This window comes from Siphateles boraxobius, unplaced genomic scaffold (assembly GCF_051911475.1).
Source record: "Siphateles boraxobius isolate OS27281-9 unplaced genomic scaffold, OSU_SipBor_1 24, whole genome shotgun sequence".
Taxonomy (NCBI): domain Eukaryota; kingdom Metazoa; phylum Chordata; class Actinopteri; order Cypriniformes; family Leuciscidae; genus Siphateles; species Siphateles boraxobius.
This window is the reverse complement of record NW_027508855.1, coordinates 17,093,666-17,117,902: the sequence shown is the minus strand read 5'-3', so window position 1 is coordinate 17,117,902 and position 24,237 is coordinate 17,093,666. Positions and strand designations below refer to the sequence as shown.

Here is a 24,237-nt window from a genome sequence, read left to right as displayed (position 1 = left end):
AAAACAGAAATATCTCTTAGAAATATCATATTGCATAAAAATATGTTTTCAAAAACTTATAGTTGTTTGTTTTAATAGAATATTAAAGAATCATAAAACATATTTAAGTCAGTGGAAATCAATATCATATTAATTCAAATTAAGCTCAAAATATATTGCTCTGAATGGGGAAAAAATGTTTAGGCACATAATATCTGTTAATGTAATGTAAAATGTAAATCAGACAAAATATGTGCCCCCTATTCAGCAAGAATATATATTTTTAAAATGTAAATTAAAAAATTCCATAATGGCAGTGTGCAATATGTTGTGCATTAATACACAGATCTTTCACTTAAATTGTTTTTTTGTCTAAACCATGCTATTTTGTTGTATTTAACAAAGATTTTTAAGTTTTATTTTAAACTTTGAATCAAGTAAATTACTCGCTGTATATGAAGATTTGGCTACTTTCATTGAACAGTTTAGACTAGACTAGGCGAGCGGTTAGCATTAGGAGCTTGTACCGAAGATTTGAGTTTGCTGAGGCAACACTACATTTCCTTCTGTCACAATCAAATCAAATCAAAACTAACTTTAGCTAGACAATAACTTTATTCTAGAGCTGCTGTAAAGCAAAAACAATCTCTGTTACTTTAATTTCCTTTTATCACTGTAAAGCGGCATCCTTTGAAACAATCGATATTGTTTAAAGCACTATATAAATGAAGGTGTCTTGACTTTATTGACATATATAACCATGCTTTTTATATGAAATTAAACGCACTATGTTTAAAATGATGGTACTGGTATGGTCAGAGCCTTCCAAACTGCTTGAGTTTTATGAATCAGAAAGAGGCTTATGGGCTCTGCGGGTCACTTGACTGAAATAGCAACAATGTGCTCTTTGTGATCAAAGGCCAAACAACACAATGCTTGATATAGTTCAATAAGTGTTTCTTCTCACATATAAGAGCCAGCTAGCATGAAGTAGTTTCTTAGTCATCATTAAATAACCATTAGAGGACAATCCAACTGTAATCTTACATGCAGAATTCAGAATTTGCGCCTTAGGTTGGTTCAGTGGTCATCTGAGCTTATGATTACACCAATGACTGCACACAGACCTATACAGCCCCTTCAAAGTTAATCTTTCCAGTGAGACCTAGAAGGCATGATGGAATAAACTCCTTTCTTTAGCATTCTAAAGTTGCTAAAAATGAACAAACTCAAAATGAACGAGCCAGAAGAGTCTAGGACTTTCAGAAGAAAGGTAAGTTTTCATTTGAATTTTGAATTCATGGTCTACCACAAGGCTCTCAGTGCATTATCCACAGGACTGAGTGTGGAAAAGCAATTGACATGCATGTGTTAAAAGACAAAAATATCCCAAAGACGCTTCTCTGTGACTAAAGGGAATTTCATCCTGAATCTACTCTGAACCCATGCATTTTTCACTGTTCATGCTCTGAACAACAGCATGATTGTATTTCTGCTAGTATATCTGTTATGCACCTCATCTAGAGCTCGAAGAGCAGTTCTGTCCTAGGATGAGTTCATATTTCAGAGACACTCTGAATCTGTGATTAAGAGACGTTTGGTATATATAGTGACATGTTAAAATATTTTGGACGAGTTTCAAAAATGGGCAAAGACAATGGAGAGCTAAAGGAATATCAGCCTTTACTTAAAGACTTCAAAGAACCCGTTCAACAAATAAAGGTATGCTTGAAATTATTCTTGTAATATAATTTGAAATACATATAACAAATTTATTATAATTAAAAATACTCAGTACTAGCTGGTTATAACTATAGTAACAGTGATGGACAGGACGTAAAGTTGTAAAAGCACTTACTATGTTTGTGTGTCTTGCATATTACATTCTTTTTTTTTGATTATTGTATATTTGTTGTATTTTTGCATATGCATATATTTGGTAACACTTTGCAACTAGGTTCGATTTGTTAACATTAACCATATTAGTTTACATGAACTAACAATAAACAACACTTCTAAAGCATTTTTAATCTTAATGTTCATTTCAACATTTACTAATATGTTAACATTATTTAATGCACTGTGAACTAACATGAACAAACAATGGACAATTTTACCAAAGATGAATAAATGCTTTAAAAACATTGCTCTGTAGTTCATGTTTAATGTTAACAAATTATTTATTTAAAATTAACATTTGTATATTGTAAAGTGCTACCATATTTATTGTAAATTTTTGCAGCTCTTCAGCTGCTGGTGCAATACTGCAGTTTTCCTCACTCTACTCTACTCTACTCTACTCTACTCTACTCTACTCTACTCTACTCTACTACTCTACTCTACTCTACTCTACTCTACTCTACTACTCTACTCTACTCTACTCTACTCTACTCTACTACTCTACTCTACTCTACTCTACTCTACTCTACTACTCTACTCTACTCTACTCTACTTTATTCTACTCTACTGTACTCTACAATACTCTACTCTACTATTTTCTACTCCACTCTTCTCTACTATACTCTATTCTACTCTACTATACTATACTCTATTCTATTCTACTCTACTCTACTATACTCTATTCTACTCTATTCTACTCTACTCTACTCTATTCTACTCTTCTCTACTCTACTCTACTCTACTATATTCTACTCTACTTTATTCTACTTTACTCTATTCTACTCTTCTCTACTCTTCTCTACTCTACTTTACTCTATTCTACTCTACTTTACTCTACTCTTCTCTACTCTACTATACTCTATTCTACTCTACTATACTATATTCTACTCTACTCTACTCTACTCTACTATATTCTACTATACTCTACTCTACTCTATCCTACTCTTCCCTACTCTACTCTACTATATTCTACTCTATTCTACTCTACTCTACTATATTCTACTCTATTCTACTCTATTCTACTCTACTCTATTATGCTCTATTCTACTCTACTCTTCTCTACTCTACTATACTCTACTCTATTCTACTATACTCTTCTCTAATCCTGACAAGTATAAATATTAGCTGTTAACAGCAAGTTTAGATCAAAATCACGAACATGCTTTTTGTACTGTGTTAACTACAGGTTCCCAGTAAGTCTCTTCTTCTGGCTGTCTGGGCAGCTGGCATTGGTGGAACCTTTCAGTATGGGTACAATATTTCTATCATAAATGCACCGACCAAGGTAAGTAATGTGCATCAAGCCTTTACCCGATTATTTAGCCTGTTTGTGTTTACACATAAAGCAAACTTTGTATAATATGCATTATACAGTCACATTAAGAGGAGTTAAGTCAAAAGACTTTACTTTGGTTATGTACAGTGTGTATGAGTGTGTGATGCATAAGTTATTATTGCAGTCGCTCATCAGCTTAAAAGTCACATGAAATCTGTAGTTTGTTAATATGTTATGACAATTTTGGGCCCTGTCACATTTTTGCTAAAAAAAATTGACTAAATGTAGCCTACTGAATCCAAAACCCACATTTGGGCTTTTTGCACTTTTAAATTGTTAACTCAGGGTCAATTTTAACCATGTTTCACAATGTCCACACATTACCCTAGATTAGCAATTGACATTCTATGATATAATATTGTTCATGTTACTATTATCCAAGTTAAAGGTGCAGTATAGGTGGTTTCTGAGAAAAGCTAATGAAAATTGAAATCAACACCCAAACAAACAAATTTGTAAATATTTGCAAGATATCTGTGTGTGCTGAAAAAAAAATATGTTTGTACATAGTCCATGCATAGGAGAAAAAACAAAGTGGATCAGAGCGATCACCATACACTCATGATGATGGAGAGTGAGCAACCGGGACATTTGAAAGATAGAGAAAGAGAGATGGCTGAGATATTATCAAAGAGGAAAAGGTCAGATGAAGCAAGAGTCACAGAACCCACGTTAAGGTAGGGTAGGCATTCAAACAGGCTAGCAATAGCAAGCTAGCTTTGAAAGCATAGATCCCACCCTCTCTTCAGAGCGTCTCCAAAACCATGAACACACACAGCAGAGTCTGCAAAGAGCCACGAGAGACAGCGTTAAATTACCTCATGTCTCAAAGCACATAAAATTACAATAATAATAATAAACTTAAACAACTTACAGAGCTCTAGTTGACTGCTGTAGATCACGAGGCAGGTAGGACATCGTATCATTGCATTCGGACTGCATGCATTGATTGGATGAAAATTTTTTGGTCCTGAGACTTCCACTGAAGATGTATGTTCATGTTTTATTAGTTAGACCACTTCTATTACTGACTGCTATCAGGATGTGAAGATTTCCAACCAATACAACAAAAAGTATTTATAAAACAAATTGCCTACCCTATACCTTTAGTATTAGAAAAGCCTTCCAACACTGGAGTGACGTTAGAGAGCGGAAAGGCCTGAAAACGGACACTGAGGTTGCTTTGTTTTTTTAAAAATATGTGAGTAACTTGGTTTGCTGTTTCACAAAACTAATGCTGCTGTTGTTGACTCAGCTGATTCATCTGTACTTGCGCGAACAGATGCATTTCCTGTTCGTCACTTTGGGGGCGGAGCAACGAAAAGGAGGAGCCTGTTTTGGTTGAAATCGCTTACTGTAACTTTAAATGCACCTTTTCCTTTCATATAAGACACTATTTATTCTATTTGCTTGTGTGTTTTCTATCAGTCTGTACAGAATTTCATTAATCAGACATGGACAGAGCGCTACAACACAGAAATCTCCACACAGATGCTCACTCTCCTCTGGTCCACCATAGTGTCCATATTCACTCTTGGTGGACTTGTGGGAGCGTCCGTTGGAGGAACTCTGGCCATTAGATTTGGAAGGTGAACGGAAGACTAAATACTGTATAGAATGTGTTTGAAGAATGCATTGAATTAAGTTTTTAGGGATGTTACAGCCTTGAGATAAGTTTTCCCGTCTTTTTTTCAGGAAAGGGACACTATTGTTTAACAACACATTTGCTCTGTTGGCTGCTGTCTTCATGGGCTTGAGTTATCCTTCTAGCACTTTTGAGCTTTTAATCATTGGACGCTTCCTGACAGGAGTAAACGCAGGTACAGTATCTCAAGCTTTAAAGCACATACAATTAGTGAAGATTGATCTTTTTTTTTTTCAATCAACATTAACATTATACACTATAGTTCAAACTTAAAAAAAAGAAAAAAGAAAAATACACTTTTATTCAGCAAGGATGCATTAAATTGATCAAATGTGACAGTCATGACATTTATAATGTTACAAAAGATTTCTATTTCAGATAAATATAATTCTGAAAAAAGATCAAAGAATCCTAAGCAGCACAACTGTTTTCAACAATGATAATAATTGGAATTGTCTCATAAGCAGCAAATCATCATTAGAATGATTTCTGAAGGATCATGTGTCACTGAAGACCGGAGTAATGATGCTGAAAATTCAGCTTTGCATCACAGGAATACATTACATTTTACAAAATATTCAAACAGAAAATAGTAATTTTAAATTTTTATGTTTCACAATATTGTTGTTTGTTTAATATATAAATGCAGTCTTGGAGAATACACATTTTTAAAAATTACTGACCCCAAACTTCTGACTGGTAGTGTCTTTTTTCTAGTGTTACAGTGTTTTTTTCATGAATACAAATATGAAACGTTTTATAGCAGTCTATAAAAGTATAAGGGGAAGGTCAAAATATATCAAACAAAATAAATATTTTGCTATTAAATACAATTATTTAAATTTAGATATATTCCTTATAAGGTTCACAAATGTTTAAAGTCTTAATAGATTTTTTTTTATTCAGAGAGTTTCTAATATTATCAACGTACAGCCTTGCTTTACTCCATAAAATCATAAATAGTTTTTTAATTAGTACATTTGCATTCATAAATATGATTTTTTTCACCACAACAGTGAAAAAGCTGTAGGCCTACCTGAGATAAAGCAATCCCAAAATAAGTGCTTTCAATGTATTCATTGCATGTTTTGAATTTCTGTAAGTGATTTGCTGGATAGAATTTGTTGTTGCCTTTATGATAAATTGCATGTAGCCCATCTTTTAAATGACTAAACATAAATGAGAAGCTTATTGAATTAAATACGTTGCACAATATTATGAGCATTTGTTTATGATCCCATAACTGACATCTCTTTGAATGACAGGTATCGCAATCTGTGTGCAGCCTCTGTATATTGGTGAGATCGCACCTAGAGCTCTGCGTGGAGCCATGTCCATGGGAACCTCCATCTTCATCACCGGGGGGATCTTAACGGGACAAGTGATTGGCCTCAAGTACAAAACAAAGGCATTAACACCACATAAACCATAAGAGGAAGGTCAAAAATTGTCTTACATGTTGATTTCTCAATTTTCTGAAGAGACTCTTTCGCTTTATATGATGTACTTTGTATTTTGTGAAATTTTCATTTTTAGGTAAACTAACCCTTTTAGGATTTTTTTTATTTGCCGACCCATACAACAATCTTTGACTTTATACTGTCACAAGTCAAAGTGGATGCAGCATAAAAAAATAATAATATTTTTTTCCAGAAAATACCCTATTTATAGGATATTTATTCCTCAACTCAAAATGTCTGACAATGGTAGTGTTACAGAAAAACAGCCTTATTTACACTGAAGACTGGAGGAAAATTCAGCTTTTCCAAAACAGTTATATAAATTGTAATAATATGACACAATATTGCTGCTTTTACCGCATTTTTTATTAAATTAACAAATCTTTAACCGGTAGTGTAGCATACAAAAGATTCCTCTAATTGTAGCCAAATAAATTATATGTACTAAATCAACATGCCAGGTTTTTAAGACTCTCTCTCTCTCTCTCTCTCTCTCTCTCTCTCTCTCTCTCTCTCTCTCTCTCTCTCTCTCTCTCTCTCTCTCTCTCTCTCTCTCTCTCTCTCTCTCTCCCTCCCTCTCTCTCTCTCTCAGAGAGTTGTTGGGTAAGGAGGAGTACTGGCCCATACTCTTGTCCACCACCTGTATTCCAGCCATACTTCAGCTGATGATTCTGCCCTGGTTCCCCGAGAGCCCTCGCTACCTGCTCATCGACCGTGGAGATGATGTTGCCTGCACAAAAGGTACGGACTGGTTCAATAACTGTGCACAATATTGTTTACGTAAATAAAGAAGGTGCTTGTGCCAATACTACACATTAATATACATTTTGACTTCTTGTTATAGGTAGTGATAAAGCTCAGAGTATTTGTCCTCTGCTGTCCAAATTATATATACTTTTTGTTGAATCAGTTGATTGTTTTCTGAGGTCAGTTATAGTACTAGGCTACCAAATGTGTGTTTTTTTAAAAAAAAAGAAGTCTATTATTCTCACCAAGGCTGCATTTATTTGATAAAAACTAAAGTAAAATCAGTAATATTGTGAAAAATGATTACAATTTATGAATCAATGGATGAAGATTAATATTAGCAGTTAATCAATAACCAGGTTAACAAACCACAAAATCAGCATGCAAGTTTTCAAGTCAGGGGCAAGTTTTTGCATTCATATTTTTTAAGTAAATTTCACTCATGGAATTAAGTAAACTCTTCTTAACTAAGTTAAGTGAAAGTAACAAAGAAAATAAGTAGCCTAATTTTAACTTTGCTAGTAAAAGGTTGAGTAATATCTATTTAGTTGAAGATTCCTTTGCAATATATTTCATTCAAACAGTATAACTGAGTAAAATCACACTTTTAAAACATATGCGTCACTGTGTAACATCTAAGTAATTATTACAATAGATGTTGTGTGACACCATATCTACATGTACTATGAAGTTATGCTTCACATGAACACATGACCTCTTGGTAGACAATACACAATGGGTCTCATTCATGTAACACGAGCAGAACAAATTTTTGTGCCAATCGTATGTAAAGTGGTTCTGGCGATTCATTAAAATGTTCGTATTTTCCAAATGTTAGTTGGTACGCAAGAATTCTCCACCTGCTCCCAGCCACGCGTAAATAATGCGCTTAACACCCGAACGTTTTGCTCATTAATAAGGCTGCATTTTAATTCACCTTAATCGGGTACATATTTACACAGCATTTTGAAAAAATATTATATATAGTAATTACATACGGTTTATCTTATTATGAGAGCCAGTAATAGCATCTGTGATGGTGGTCCTTCTCCAGTTTTAATACGATTTTTCCGAAGTGAACGAATTAGTTTTTAGCTCTCAAGCTTAATGTCGAACCATTTTCTTCTCAATTCTGGGAATGTTCGATTAACAGATGAAACTCCATTGACTGCATTAATATGCTGCCAAGCTTCCTTTTTTTAGGACCCGACACGCCACTATGTACGCTTGAAAATAAAATGTGGCGTTTTGAATGAACTTTTGAAACTTCAATTTCTGCATCTGACAAATTTTTCTTTTTCATTCGCATTCATGTCATAATATGATGCCCATATATAGTTGTCAGTCGGATTTAATGGGTGGGATTTATGGTAATTGAGAATGAACGTGCACGCGCATCCCATTTACGACTGATTGGAATTCATTAACACACACACATTTCACTATCACATCTGACGTTTACGAAGTATTTGTGAATCAGGAGAAGAGTTTTCGGGAAGGTCTCTTAACGCGCAAATCACTCGCATATTTACGAATTTTTCATGAATGAGACCCAATGACTGTAACATTTGATGGATCGTTTTTGTGTTTGAACAGTGGCGGCTGGTGAAAAATATCTGAGGTGGGGCTGTGTCATATTCTGTCGGTTTCAAAAGTCTGGTAACATGGGAGTCTTTTAGTGTAGTGGCTTCAAGGTTGTGGAATGCTCTTCCTCAAGACATCCGTTAAATATCCACCCTTCTCTCCTTCAAAAACACATATTTTATCTGATTCTGTATATTACTCTTCAGCTCACAGTCTGTAAATTAAACATTGTTATTGATATGGTATTTGTTTGAATCCCTCTTTGTTTGTATCTTTAACCTAACTTTGTAAGTGACCTCTGTATATTAGGCCTACTTTCTGTCCTCGGTATGTGTATTGTGCTTTGATGTTGATTGTTCTATTCCTTAACCCAGTCCCAGTGGTTCTCAATCTTTTTAGAGTTGTACCCCATAGTAGGGAGGTTAAGTGACCTTTGACTTCAAGTCATGATGCAAAGGTCCCCTTTGGTATGGAAGTACCTTAGGGCCATAGAAATAAATTTGTAATCTGTTTCACCTCAGGGTCAATCAGAAATGCGTCGCAGCTCTGAAACCTTGGAAGGCGACCGACTGGTACTGGAACCACGGCCTCTTCAATCTGACATTCTCTCTTCGGATCTGACAGCGAGTCTGTCTGCCTTTGCCTGGTTAGGGCCCTTAGAATTTACGTGGAACGTTCGGCTGCTTTCAGACGGTCAGGACAGCTATTTGTTTAGTTTGGTGGCCGATCTAAAGGTCTAGTTGCCCATTTTTATATCCCCATATCATATGAACTCAGGGCGCTCGCTCTTGGGTCAGTGTTGTGGTAGATTTAGCACGCACGGCGTTTTAAATTGGATTCCCGTAGCGTAAGCTAGCTTACGCAACATGAGAGTACTCTCGTAAGAGAACGTCACGGTTACTAACGTAACCTCGGTTCTCTCTAGAAGAGGGAATGAGTGTTGCGTAACCCTGCCGTGCTTGTGCTACAATCTGGTTTCGCTTCAGTCGATGAAAACCAAGGAGCATCTTATCAAGCTCTGGCTTATATAGGCATAAGCCACGCCCATTCGCCCACACGCCCACTCATTGGTGCTTACGTCACGTGCAGTGCCTCGATAGGTTGCAGCAGTTGCCGCATAGCATCCAATAGGCGCGCGAGCTGCCTCGCCTAGGTCTGCTAGCTGCAGCAAGTGTGTTTTAAATTAATAAAAATTATAAGGATAATTTTTGGCTTCAGTATTCATGGGAAAAGAGGTTTTCCCTCTAAGGTTTTTTTCCATAGTCAACTAGATAGCTATTTATTAGTTATCTAACATTAAAAAACATTTTTCTATTTAATTAGAAAGTCATACGAGCCTCAAAGTGTTAACCTGTCACCTTTGACCTTCAACAGCTGTCACAGCTCCTGGTGCAGATGGGATGTGTTGTTGCAGGAACTGATATGCTATAGGCTACTCCTGACTGGTTGAAATCTCATGCTACTTAGGACTAATGTAATGTACAGAAGTAGCTGCACTGCTTAAATACAAAATTAAAGTTTTTGAACGAAAAGATAAGTCACTCTGATGACAATTTTTATGTGAAATGTGCATATTTACCCCCAATAGTCATGGTATGGGGAAAATTATTATTTTTTTAAACTTGAAACCAATTTTATTGGATTCCTTGACCCCAAAAATGTACACGTTGACACCAAATTTTGTCATTATAGCGATAACAGAAGCAAAGATATGGGCTCTAGAGTATTTTCGGCGCATTGGCGGCCATTTTTGAAAAAACATGTTTATTTCTGATACAAAGTGTGATCTCACTTGTGTTTTAGGATAAATTGATTTGTATGACCCTAAGGTACTTCCATACCAAAGGAGACCTTTGCACCTTTGTGTTGGAAAGACACTATATAAATACAAATAATAATAATAATTATTATTAATAACCACCCAAACACAGTTTAACACAAACTGCATGATACCAGTGCTTTGTGATAAAGTCAGTAATTATTTAATGCCATATTACAAGGCTGAGGCATTCTTACAAAAACAAACAAATTGCACAAACGTAACTTTCCATTTGCATTTGAAATTGAACTCAAACTGTTTACTTTCTCAGACAGGTGCTGCTTCCCTCACTCCGTAGCTGTCCATGCTGGATCGTTCACTGTTGTTTTAAAAAGTAATCACCAAAATAAGGCATTAGCATGACCGCATCCAGCTAGCCAGGCCTTTCTAGTGTACAGCTCCGATAGTGTTGCTGCTGTCTGATAGAGATGCGCGCGCAGTTTGCGCCGCTAGAAGAATCGCCCATAGCTGACCTGATTGGAGCTCGCTGATTGGCTACAGATTATGTCAAACATTTGTGTCTTAAATCAGCAATTGGCTAAACTGCTCCAGAGATCCGCCTTTCTGGGGCGATTTCTCCAGCGCCCCAGAGCTGATCACGTGCACAGAGCTGGAGGGGACGTGTAGAAAAAACAGACATTTTGAATTTCTATCATATTTTTGACATATACTGTGTGCATTTAATACCTCAAACACAGACAGATTGACAATTTGTATATATTATTTATTTATGTATTTACATGTATTTATTTATGTATGTGGCTCATAAACTGTGGTTTGGCTCATGGGGGGGAGATGGGGGGGGGGGGGGGGGGGGCGGCGCCCTAGCGCCCTCTATTCGCCAGCCGCCCCTGTGTTTGAATGTGTCATTTTGAGTAGAAAATAAACTCCAAATGGCAAAAAATGGCAAGTTACTAATCCTAACAACAGAAGCATTAAAACACTGTAAATACAGCTGTAAAACAGTGAAAAATCAACCTCATTTATTATTCAAGGCCCAGTGCATGATGGGAACTCCAGTATCAGAAAAGTTGAGTAATTTTACTTAACGTTGATATTTACACTTTCATTTCTACACGCTTGAATTGAGTACTAATACAGAATTTATTTCGTATTTTTTAATTCTTGCCTGGACGTTTTCATGTAAATTACATTGTTTTTTTCTGTAGTATTTACTTCACCACAAAATCCTTTTTATCAGTGTGTTTTGCTGGCAAGTAAGGTCATAAGACATATTTAAACTCATGATTCCATTGAAGTGAAGATAATGTTCTCATCTCAGCTGTGTATAACCAGTAAATCAAAACATTTAAATACTGAAGCGAAAAATCTCATTGACATGATCCCTCTTGAACGGTTGTCGTGATGTGAACACTGTCTGTAAGGAAGATAAATCCAACCAGTTGAGCCGTAACCAACAACTGAAGCGAGGAGAAGAGAATCTCGTGAGTAAAGGAATGTTATGCCCTTTGCCACTTTCTTTCAGCTCTAACGTGGTTCCATGGCCCGGATAAGTACCATGGAGAGAAGGAGGACATAGAGAGAGAGAGGGACTGTGCGATCGGCATTAAACCTAAGAAGCCCTGGGAGCTTTTTAAAGACAGCAGTCTTCGCTGGCAGCTTCTGACCCTCTTTGTGATTCACACATCCCAGCAACTCAACGGCATCAATGCGGTGTGTATCTCGCTCACATTAAAGGGATAGCTCACCCAAAAATGAAAATTCTGTCAGTATTTACTCACCCCTCATTTTGTTCCAACCCCGTAAGACCTTCGTTCATCTTCAGAACACGAATTAAGATATTTTTTATTAAATCTGAGAGCTGGATCACTCCTCCATAGGCTTCTTAACGGATTGACACTTGTTCCCCGAAAAGTTATTAAATACATCATTAAAATAGTCCAAGTGACTACAGTGGCTCAATCCTGAGTTTATGAAACGACGAGAATACTTTTTGTGCGCAAAAAAAAACAAAAATAACGACTTTAATTCAACTATTCATTTCCTTCTCTCTGGGCCTCGAGTCAGTTCACTAGTGTAATAGCGTAAACTTCTGTTGTTGTACGTCACACGCATCACACACATGACCAGCGTCGGCCAATAGTGAGCCTACGTGTGACGTAGCTCTACGCTATTATACTAGTGAACTGACTAGAGGCCCACAGAGAAGGAAATGAATAGTTGAAATAAATTCGTTATTTTTGTTTGTTTTTGCGCACAAAAAGTATTCTCGTTCCTTGATAAACTAGTGTAGCCAGTGTAGTCACTTGGACTATTTTAACGATGTCTTTAATGACTTTTCGAGGCCGGCAAGTTCAATCCCTCAGAAGCCTATGGAGGAGTGATCCAGCTCTCAGATTTAATCAAAAATATCTTAATTCGTGTTCCGAAGATGAACGAAGGTCTTGAGGGTGAGTAAATACTGACAGAATTTTCATTTTTGGGTGAACTATCCCTTTAAGGGCTTGAAATATAAAATGATTAGCCTTGACTGCTGATATGTGCACTATTATAACAAAAAAACACACTCTACCTCCAAAATGGCATGTGACCGGCCTGCTGTGAATTAAACCCTGATCTTTTCTCAAGGCAAATGATTATAAAATAGATATTTATCTTTGTGACATTTGTCTCCGCTCATATAATATGCATGAAAGTGAAGCAAAGCCAATGCTGAACCATGTACAGTAGGCCCAAACATTAGACAATTTAAGCACTATTAAAAAGTAAATATATGAATGTCATTGCATTGGATAAAACATCACACCAAGAGAGAGCACAAATGCACATTTCCGAAATGGTTTTGTTAGGTTTAATTGTTCAAAATTAGATATACTGTTCAAAATTAAGACTATATCTACATAAAAATGTATGCTGTTTACGTGACTTTTTAAAATTAGAAAAATTATTAAGTAACAAACAAGTAAGAAACATTCTTTAACTTACACAAAATACTGGGGGGGACCTGAGGAACTTTTCGCCCTTTGGCGATCATGTGGATTCCTATTGAAAATTTTTATTGTCATTGTTTAAAGCAAATGTCACACAATTTTACATCTACAGATGTGTCTTTGTGACCCCAGTTAATAGAGATTTCTCTCCCTTCAGATTTATTTTTATGCAGACTACGTGTTCACCCAGGCTGGGATTCCAGCTGACAAGATTCCTTACGCTACAGTGGGAACCGGAGCTTGCGAGTGCATCACTGCACTGACGTGTGTAAGTCTGGGATTTGTGTACCAGCTCAAAGTCGTTAATCTCATCACAAAGCATTTTTGGCATAAAATTGTTTGGCATATGCCTGCTGATCCAGATACATGTCCCACATATCACACAAATTGTGCTTCAGCCTTTAGAAGTAGCTGCATGGAGATTTTAGAAAATTATTCTATATGAACCCGATGTTGAAAGGTTTTTCAAACAAAGGAGCTGTGTGTGTCTGTATGTCTGTGTTTCAGGGTCTTCTGATCGAGTCTTTGGGAAGAAGGGCTCTGATTATTGGTGGATACTCTCTCATGAGCCTGTGTTGTGTCTGTTTCACCGTCGCACTGACTTTTCAGGTTAACAGTGACCTATTCTATATGCTAATACTATACTGTACTATACCATACTATATATACTATATATTTGGTGTTTTTCTCAATATATTTATTTTGTGCACCGTCTCAATTTTTATTACACTCTTAAAAAATAAAGGTTCTAAAAGTGAATTTTGCAATTTTGCAAGAAAAACAATTTTAGTTTCCCTAAAGCCTAGTTCACACTACATGATTTTAAGCCCGATTTAAGCCGATTTGCAAATCGTTGAGCTCGCCGACAGGTCAGGGTGTTATCGCGTGCAAATCGCGGAGGATTAGCGGGCGATGAACGCTCGCCAATCTGTTAGTATGAAAGAGCCAACAACGCATCAAAGACCCTTGCAGACGCCTCGCAGACGCGTCGCCGAGCCTACAAAAATATCTAGCATGCTAGATATCCAGAGCTGTCGCACGACTCAATCTCACTGATGTCATGAGCAACAGCCAATCACAGCAAGGCATGAGTTGAGGTCACAGGGTAAATACGTGATTTTTGCTGTCAGCTAAACATAAACATGCAGCTACATGTCCGATATAAACATACTGTACTCACCTCCAACTCTCTCTGTAGCACAGACCTGCTCTTCCCGTTTGCAGATCCACTCTTTCGCCCATACTCTCTTATTTTTTATTTTTTTGCGTTTTTTTCTCAGAGCAAATTATCGCGCAAACAGTTTGCAGCACTGGTTTCTGTCTGAAGTCCATATTCGCGTGTTGTGTTGTTCTTCGCTGTGTATTGGCGCGCGTGTTGTTTCGCGTCAAGATAGACATTAGACATATAGATTTGTAGACTAGATAGAATCATTGGGTGACAGAGTTGTTGTCAACTCGTGTAGTGCGTTACCTCCTGTTGCGGATCAATCACGCTGTGTCGTGTGGTGTGAACAGCTCAACAACTTGAACTCTCCTGATTTCTCAGAAAGCAAGTCATGTAGTGTGAACGCACAGTTCAGCCCGACGTTTTAAAATCATGTGGTGTGAACTAGGCTTAAAGAACCTTTCAGAGAAAAGTTCTTAAAGACCAATTTGTTTCTAATGCCGAGTTCAGACTGCACGATTTTAGCCCCGATTTTGGCTCAGCGACAGGTTTTGAGAAATCGCAGACAAATGCCCGAAATCACAGGCAAATCGGTGCTCGTTCACGCGAGTTACAATCACGCAGTGTGAATGAGCAAAGACGCGATCTGAGAGAATCGCCGACGAGTCACCGACGCCCGTGAGATATTTTGCATGCTGAATATCTGGACCTGTCGGCGACTCACAATCCTGCAGTGTAAAAAGTGTTCTGAATGAAAACTACATCGGCGATGACCGACAGCCAATGAGAAAGCAAGATACAGGACAGCAGGTATTCAGGGAGGAGTTATAGACCAGAATTTCAGTATTTTAATAGATAGGCCTATATTTAGAATTATATCAAACAGAAACAAAGCACAAACATTTGCATGAGCAGCAGCAACAGCAGGACATTTGCAAAATTATTTATTTACCCCCAACTCTCTTTACAAAACACAGTCCTTGCTCCCCTCGTCTTCCCAACCATTTCCTGCTGCATAAACTGTTTATTTTTCTCATTTTCGCTGCAAATCAGCGCACAGACAATTTGGATCGCAATCTTCTTGTAGGCTATCATTGTTAATAACAAATTCAGTGTCGCGCGAGAACTCCGGTCTCACGCATGCTGATCTTCCGTTATCGCGTTTGTTTGGTTGTGAAACGTAGTTTCGGACCAGGCAGAAGTTTTCGGCGATTCTTTCTTTTGTAAAGTGTGAAACCTCCTGTCGCCGATCCATTGTGCAGTGTGAACACAGCAGCAACTGAATGTTACCCCAGATAGTCATGCAGTATGAAAACAACAGTGACCCGATTATTTTGAAAATCGTGCAGTCTGAACTCGGCATTAGTGTAAAGAACATTTTAATAATCTAAATGTAACCCCTCTGGTTCTACTCACACCACGACGAGTGGGCTTCAGCGTTACCGGCAGAGGAGGCGGGAGCTCTAACAAGGACACTAAACTGTCAGAAAAAACATGCAAAACAGTTTGTCATTGGGGAAGTACCCATAAAAGGACAAATTTGTACCATATCTATCCCCTAAGGGTGCATATTAGTGGTAGTAATATGTACTCTTAAGGTACTACAATGAACATGTTAGGGGTAAATAAGTACAAAGATGACCCTTTTAAGGGAACTACTCCAGTTACAAGCTATTATACACCTAAAGGTAAAATTTTTGTAGATTTATTTTGAGAGTGTAAAGATCACAACCTTTAGGATCAGTGTGATACTCTTGAGGCCAGGAGAGTGAGGTTTACTTGCACAGATCTTACTATCTGGCCTCTGTTACATACAGAACCTTTTCCCATAAGGAACCGTTTGTGTAGTACAAAGGTTCCATGGATGTTAAAGGGATAGTTCACCCAAAAATTTTAATTCTGCCATCATTACTGACCCTCATGTCGTTCCAAACCCGCAAGACTTTTGTTCATGTTTGTAACACAAATAAATATATTTTTGATGAAAATTGAGAGCTTACAGCCTCTCCATTGACAGTTACGCAACTGACACACAAAAAGTTTTTGAGATTGTAGAACTAATCCATTTGAATTGAGCGGTTTAGTCCAAATATTCTGAAGAGACAAGATCACTTTATATAATGAACAGATTGAATTTAGTCTTTTATTCACAAATAAACATTAATAAACATCAGTTGAGGTAAATGGTGAGAACCAGTGAGGTTCATTCTCGTGTTACACATCACGTTTGAGCTTCTGCAAGAACCAATGAGGTTTGTTGTCACGCGTCAAGCAGATTCGGTTGAGCTTCTGTTTATGTTCACTGATCAATGTTTAAATGTGAATAAAAGCTTAAATTTAATCTGTTCATCTTATAAAGCAATCAAGTCTCTTCAGTAAATTTGGACTAAACCACTCAATTCATATGGATTAGGACAGAAAGCTCTCAGATTTCATAAGAAAAGATCTTCATTTGTGGTTCAAAGATAAATGAAAGTCTTACAGGTTTTTAACAACATGAGGGTGAGTAAAAACATTTTTGGGTGAACTATCCATTTTAGCAATTTTTTATTTGCTGCCCAATACAACAATCTGTGACTGTATGTGGAACCAATTCCAATACGAACCTTTATTTTTAAGAGTGTATCAAATGTCTCAATAAACTACAGTCATACTGTATGATACAGTACGTCGAGAAAATGGCATAAAGTTTGGGATCTTAATATTTGTTTCAAACATTTATATGTATGCAGATTTAATTTAATGTTTTCAATTCAATTCAAGTTTATTTGTATAGAGTTTTTGAAAAGAGTTATTGATTTTTTTTGCATTTATAGATTTTTGTTTGTTGTTTCTCCCTCGCAGGAGTCCAGCACTTGGGTTCCCTACCTTAGTATGACCTGTGTTTTTGCCTTCATCCTCAGTTTTGGCCTTGGACCAGGTGAATGAATGAGCAAAAAAGAAAGAAAGAATACAAACTGTATTATTGTTGTGTGCATTGGCACACACTGGTGTAAACACACACAAGTTTGATCAGTGATATAAATGTGCTTTGTGCTGTAGGTGGTGTGACAAACATTTTAACAACAGAGATGTTTACCCAAACCGATCGGCCTGCTGCATACATGATTTCTGGCTCTATCAATTGGACCTCTTTCTTCTTCATCGGCATGATCTTCCCATTTATTGTGGTATATACAAATGCCTTTCCCCCCGTTTTTAGAGAAGTGCATTTTGATGAGAGGGGCTGGTTTACACAAACATTTGGTGCTAAACTGTGTATTATGTACAGAATGGGTTATCCAAAATTTTTATTATTAACAATTTCACAAAGCAACTGTGTTTGTCCAAGACACTGGACCATATTATTTACCATGCATATTTTGTAAAATTATGAGAGTTAATTACTTTTTAATGATAGTTCTTTAAAAATGTGAATTTAAATGCTTTGTTTTTAACAATGTAAAATCTTTCTTTACTTCTCCCAGAATGGCCTAAAGCAGTACTGCTTCCTTGTTTTCCTCGTTATCTGTTGCTTGGTGGCCACGTACATCTTCTTTGTGGTCCCAGAGACCAAGAACAAGACATTTCTGGAGATTCAGAGTGAGTTTCGCTCTAGAAAAAAGCTCATTGCTGCCAATGGTACTGAGGGCCTTCTACTGTCCACACCAATGTAAAACACACAATACATTCACAAAGTACTGCATTTAAATATTTGAAAGGGCATGCGTAAAATATGCCAAAAATACATGGAAATGTGAGATCAGCAAATATCCGAATGAAAGATACTTATGTTAAACAAGTAATAGTGTACCATATTATGATTTGTAAGCGTGAGATCAGTTATTCACATACAGACTGCACGAAATCATGTGCCTTCAAAATGAATACTGTCTTTTATATCAAGGAGAGTCACATAATGAGGGACTTTCAATAGCATTACATCTTGGATGTGTTTTAAAGAAATTAATATGGATAAAAATCTATGGAACAATACTATTTAGAATCAGTGTACTTGTAAAATGTACTGTAACTGTAAAATGGATTCATATTGTGACCTTAAGCGAGAAAGATACAAGTAATGAACTCACTGCATTGAACATGCTTGAAATTATTTAAATCTCAACAAACATTCTGAAAATAAAGGATTTTTTTTTCACAACAAATAATGCTCTGTATTTTTTCCCCAGTCAGTTATCTTTTATTTTCAACATTCTTAAAGGTTTCAGATATTACAAACTCTAAAAATCACTGCATGAATCATACTAGAATGCACTTCATTTTAATGTCAACACATTTTCTGGTCAGAGCCTGACTCCACCCACTGGCAATATTTGAAAAATGCTGGAAAGTGGGCAGAGCCCAGCGGAGGGGGGCGTGCACCTGAGACGCATCTATTTGTATGGAACCTGCCTACGTCACAACTAGGGATGCGCCGATACCACTTTTTAAGGGTCGAGTACGAGTACCGATATTTTTTTCCTGGTACTCGCCGATACCGATACCGATACCGATGCCTGTTGTACGGGGGGGGGTTCTCGTTTTATGTGGCAATTTTCTAAGAACAACACAATGAGACTAATGAACATATCAGCATCTTTATTTTCAACAACTTAAATAAACTTAAAAAAATAAATCATTCTTATTGTGCTTATCACAAATTTTCAAAGCCCAAATTTCACAGTGTCCAATAACCTCCAAAAGGCAAAACAAAGGACATAATGAATGTAATTTTTACCTGCCTGTCACAAAGTTGTCAAAGTGCTAAAGAAATCACAGACAACAAGACAATCAAATTTGTCATAAAGTGCCAAAGAAATCACAGAACAAATGTTTAACATAACACTGAGTAACAATGTAATCACAGCCGAAAGTGTAAAGTGAAATATTAGAGTGTACTATTAAATCTAGCAACACTATAACTGCAGGAAGAGTGTTCATAAGAATTAAGAAATATAAGCTAAGGATATACGTGAGGTATCGGTCTTTGGTATCGGGGTATTTTTACGAGTACGAGTACAAGTACATGAGCTTGGTATCGGGCCCGATACCGATAGTGGTATCGGTATCGGTGCATCCCTAGTCACAACCATCCCTTACGTCACGAACCACCCCAAACATCCAATAGGAAAATTCAACTGCAGTAGCCACCGTTCAACCTGAAGAGGGCAGCCCTCAGACATTTTTACACCATATATTGTAGAATTAAAACACTTTATACACAAATGTAAAAAAAAGTTACTCGAATCAATGAACTAATAAAGCCCCATTCTTATAGATCATTAACTAAAAAAAGTTGGTTTAGGGTTTAGTTAAACTTTAAACAAAATGTTTTCACGTGTGCAAAAAGGTTTGTATTTTTCAGAATCAGGGATATTTTAGTCTTAAATTATGTAACATTTTTTATTTTGACAATAATAATCGATAACGTTTCATTTAAAGTCTCGCAGTCATTTTTCAGACGTAAAATGATTAGAGATCAAGTGCTCAACTGAAGCCACGAACGCCTCCACGTGGTATCTGTTACCTTTCACAACACTGATAAGAATCGACCAATCACTGTCGTTTACAATTACTTGTGTTAAAAAAATAATAATTATATAGAGATTACAGGAGGAGAATGCCCGTTTTAATCATTGAACGTAATATATTTAAAATAATATACTATTTAATGTACAAATGTCTTAAATAAGAGAACGTTCTCTGTTTGTGAGCCACTATCAGCCCCCAGCAGGAAGACAGCATATCATTTTTTAGCAGCTTGTGATTGGACTATCGACCAGTGACGCCTGACAAAGCAGGAATACATGTTAAATCTGACTGTCAATAATACAGGGGGACACACTAGCAGTTGACTATGGCTGGCAGACAGGCAGTGAAAGTCTATTTAGATCTCATGTCGCAGCCATGCAGGGCTGTGCTAATATTCCTCAAAAACAACAAAATACCACATACGGTGGAACACATTGCGATACGAAAAGGTGAGCAGCATTATTTTGTGTGGTATTTGTTCAGTGGAGGCTGTGCAATGCATTTGTAAAGTCCAGCTGGCTTGCATCCAAGCCAGTACAAAGGTTATCCTTCCGATTTATATAGTCCTGTATTTATTTCAGAACTTTGTATACTAAAACTTAATTTACTGAACTTTATTCTACATTTACCATTCACAACTTTAATACCCTTAAACATGAAACTGTAGGGCAGCAGAAGACACCTGAGTTCACCAAACTCAACCCCATGCAGAAAGTTCCAGTGCTGGAGGACAATGGATTTGTTCTTACTGAGAGGTAAAGTGTAGTTAGAAAAAAAAGAGTATTTCGAAGTTTTAAAATTGAAATTATTATTAGTTGCAGTAGTTTGAATTATTGTTTCTATTGTTAACCTATTCTGTTATTTCTGTCAAAGTGACGCCATATTGAAGTATCTGGTGACAACCTATAATGTCCCTGATCACTGGTACCCCAAACTGCCAGAGAAGAGAGCGCGAGTGGATGAATACACAGCCTGGCATCATGCAAACACACGTTTACATGCTGCCACAGTCTTCTGGCTTGAGGTATAGGTTGGATATATGGCTAGTTGACATGATATTTAAAGCAGCGGCAGCAATGTGACATGCTATACGTCATCAAAAACAACATTATTATACATAGGTACAAGGTTCTGTCATGAAACTGTGGATGGCATAGGTTGATCCTTAGGTCCTTAACTCAATCTGCTTGCAATCACTTCATTCTCTATAGGGCACAGCTGATTGGTTCCTGCTGTATCAGCAGCCAATGAGCTCGCTGCTCAACTTTCAAATACTTAGTCAGCATTTGCTGTAGCAGTTTCAGCGTGCTTTCAGAAAACCTCCACCTTCCCCAGCTCCACCTGTATAGATCTGCTACGGGTAATTCATGCACTCTATATTGTACAGCAGCAGCATGTCTTACTTGCTCATAGCAGCGTGTCATGAATGTTTCGGCAGAAGCAAGTTCCGTACTTGCTTTGCAGCAGCAGTAATAACCAGGCCCGCACGGAATACGCGCCCGCAGACTTCCGCAGAAACCTCCGCAGATTGTAGTGCCCGACCATCATTGATAAGTACAACCTGCACCTGCGCGATTGTGAGGGGTAGTAGGCTGCGCTGATTGATGTTACATTTTTTTATGAAAAAGTGAACGTTTAAAATGTCTAAAATAAAACTGAACACGGAGGAATTAAGGAAGCCTCTCCAGTATTTCATCGTCAGATAAACTCAGAAACCCGTCAAAATAAAAGTTCTATTTGCATTTGTATTGTGAACATGTAAAGTTTTCATTTATAATACCCTAATACTCTAAGATCTTTTTAACACATTTAAAATAATTCCACAGATTTTTCAAAAAATAAATAAATATATATATATATATATATACATGTCATGACAGAAATGCAATTTTTATGACATACTTCTCCGTGAGAAAATACATTTAATAATTTTACTTTGAAAACCATTTAACCTAATTTACATTTGAACCTTTAAAACATTTAATTCTGGCAGACTTCATAGGTTTTGTATTCCTGTACAGGTTTTACTGCCTCTCATGATGGGACAGCCAACGAATCCTGAAAAGCTCGAAAAGGCGCTATCAGATCTGGACGGCACGCTAGACAAGCTGGAAAACATGTTCCTGAAGAGACAGGCCTTCCTGTGTGGTGATGACATCTCATTGGCTGATTTGTTAGCAGTTTGTGAGCTCATGCAGGTAAATACTTACAGTTGCTAAACATACTAACTAATGATGTTGTGAATAGTGAACAAGTTATTGCTATTAGAAAAACATCTAATTTTAAGCTTTTAAAGTCAGCATGAAACGGAAGTTGCAATTTTTTCTTCCATATTGTGTTGTATATCTAAGTGAAATGGCTTTTTGAACAAGAAAGAATTTAGGGGCGGGACTTGATTTTACCCATTGGGAATTGATTGGATTGTTTGATGGTTGTAGTTTACTATTGGTTTACTATCAGAGAAGAGATGCAAGATGGAAAGGAAAATATTTTGATTACAGATTATGAAGGCACATGAATAAAAAAAAAAAGATGTGCACAGATAAATTATTTATAATAAATACTGCTATATTCCATAATAAAAAAGAATGGCAAATTTTGATTTCATGGTGACTTTATATATGGAGGACCTCAAGTGTCTCTGAAATAGTAATAAAGCATTTAAATAAAGCATTAGTTAATAAGTAATAAAGCATTAATTAATAACTAATTGTACAATAAATATGCCATAATACTTTTGTTCCATCAATAAACAGTTCAAATTAAAAACAAAAACAAAATAAAAGACTCAATATTTACTATTTCCTTGTGGTTCTTTCACAGTAATGCGGCATTCGTTAAGGCAAATTTAATATTCATCCACATGTAAAAACATAAATAGACCTAGACTCATGTGCCTACAAGCCTTTGCATCTTTGATATAATTTGATTGTCTTTTTCAGCCCCTCGGTAGCGGGAGGGACGTTCTGAAGAACAGACCCAATCTGCTGAGCTGGAGGAGTCGAGTCCAGTCCTCTCTCTCGGACTCCTTTGATGAAGCTCATGCCATTCTCTACAGTTTAAGAGAGAAGTTCACAGCTAAACTGTGAAAAATCAAGTCTTTCTATTCACAGACATTAATTCTATACAGTTGATATATTTAACAAACTATTGATTCAGTATGACTAACATGGCAATGTGTTTCAACTTTCTGCCATATACTTAATGGGATTAAGGATGTATCTGTCTAACATGGATGTGCAGTTTGCTCAATATTATGTTTGATTAATAAAGGGTTTAAAGTGAGGAATATATTATCCACAAGTTTGGTTTGTTAAATGAATAAATTTAATGGTTTGTGATGATTTAATACATTTTTAAAGAGAATCATCGAAGGAGAAAAAAATTGTAAAAACATTTTATTGTTGACAGGAAATGGTACAAATATGTATTTACAAGATTGAATGTTTGTGAACATCAAGACCCAGGTTTGCTCTTGAATGATGAGTTGTCTTCTCACTCTTGTGCCTTACCTTTCTGTAATGAAAATGTCTTATTAAAACTATATTAGTTAATACACTTAAAGTTGCACATCGTATTCACTTATGACACAAACTTTAGTAAAGGTGCGTGCACACGCTGTCGTAATTTCCGTAACGATTCTGAACTGTAAAAAGAATTTGTGTGCTTGTAGAATTTTCTGAGAGCTACCACATGTCCGCTGTACCACCTGACCACTGCAGATTTAAGGTGTGTTTGACTTGAAGCGGCACTGTGCAGACCGATCGTTGTATGGCATCAAACGAGAGCGATTAGAAAGGATGCAGAGCTTTATTTGCGGTAATTCCAACAAGGAATGAATGCAGCATCTAAAAAAACTTTGTAATGTTTCTTGAGTTATAAAAAATGACTTTTGAAATTAAATAGCTGACATATTTTGTTCCAAAGACATTAACTTCTGCTCTCTATGAATATAAGAAACAAAAAAATAAAACGAAAATTGCATTTTTTTTATACTTTTGCCATCAATAAAAATTGATGAACAACATCCCTCAAAAATCTTGAACCAATTTAGTGTGTTTTAACTTTCGGTTTTAATACTGTAGAATAGGGTTTTAATTTCAAACATTGATATGAAGACACATTGTGCTTTGGCTCCACC

At 36.6% G+C, this 24,237-nt stretch overlaps 2 protein-coding genes across 3 annotated transcripts; both read left to right on the top strand.

Moving 5' to 3' along the window:
* Positions 1-1,117: 1,117 nt before the first annotated feature.
* On the top strand, positions 1,118-18,730 carry slc2a11b (solute carrier family 2 member 11b). Of its 2 annotated transcripts, none has more exons than XM_077241708.1 (12): positions 1,118-1,252; positions 3,065-3,163; positions 4,643-4,803; positions 4,910-5,034; positions 6,125-6,254; positions 6,912-7,060; positions 11,956-12,143; positions 13,578-13,688; positions 13,928-14,029; positions 17,430-17,505; positions 17,628-17,755; positions 18,053-18,730. In XM_077241708.1, exons 1-12 carry the CDS (start codon positions 1,199-1,201, stop codon positions 18,239-18,241), a joined length of 1,512 nt encoding a protein of 503 aa, XP_077097823.1. In that variant the 5' UTR covers positions 1,118-1,198; the 3' UTR covers positions 18,242-18,730. The 2 variants fall into 2 exon arrangements, with proteins under 2 accessions (XP_077097823.1, XP_077097822.1); XM_077241707.1 differs by lacking the exon at positions 1,118-1,252 and adding an exon at positions 1,509-1,701.
* Positions 18,731-20,358: 1,628 nt separating this feature from the next.
* LOC143749202 (glutathione S-transferase theta-1-like) lies at positions 20,359-23,654 on the top strand. The gene is made up of 5 exons (XM_077241716.1): positions 20,359-20,545; positions 20,764-20,851; positions 20,970-21,120; positions 22,118-22,294; positions 23,039-23,654. The coding sequence occupies exons 1-5, from the start codon at positions 20,422-20,424 to the stop codon at positions 23,183-23,185; spliced, it is 687 nt and encodes a 228-aa protein (XP_077097831.1). The 5' UTR covers positions 20,359-20,421; the 3' UTR covers positions 23,186-23,654.
* Positions 23,655-24,237: the final 583 nt, after the last annotated feature.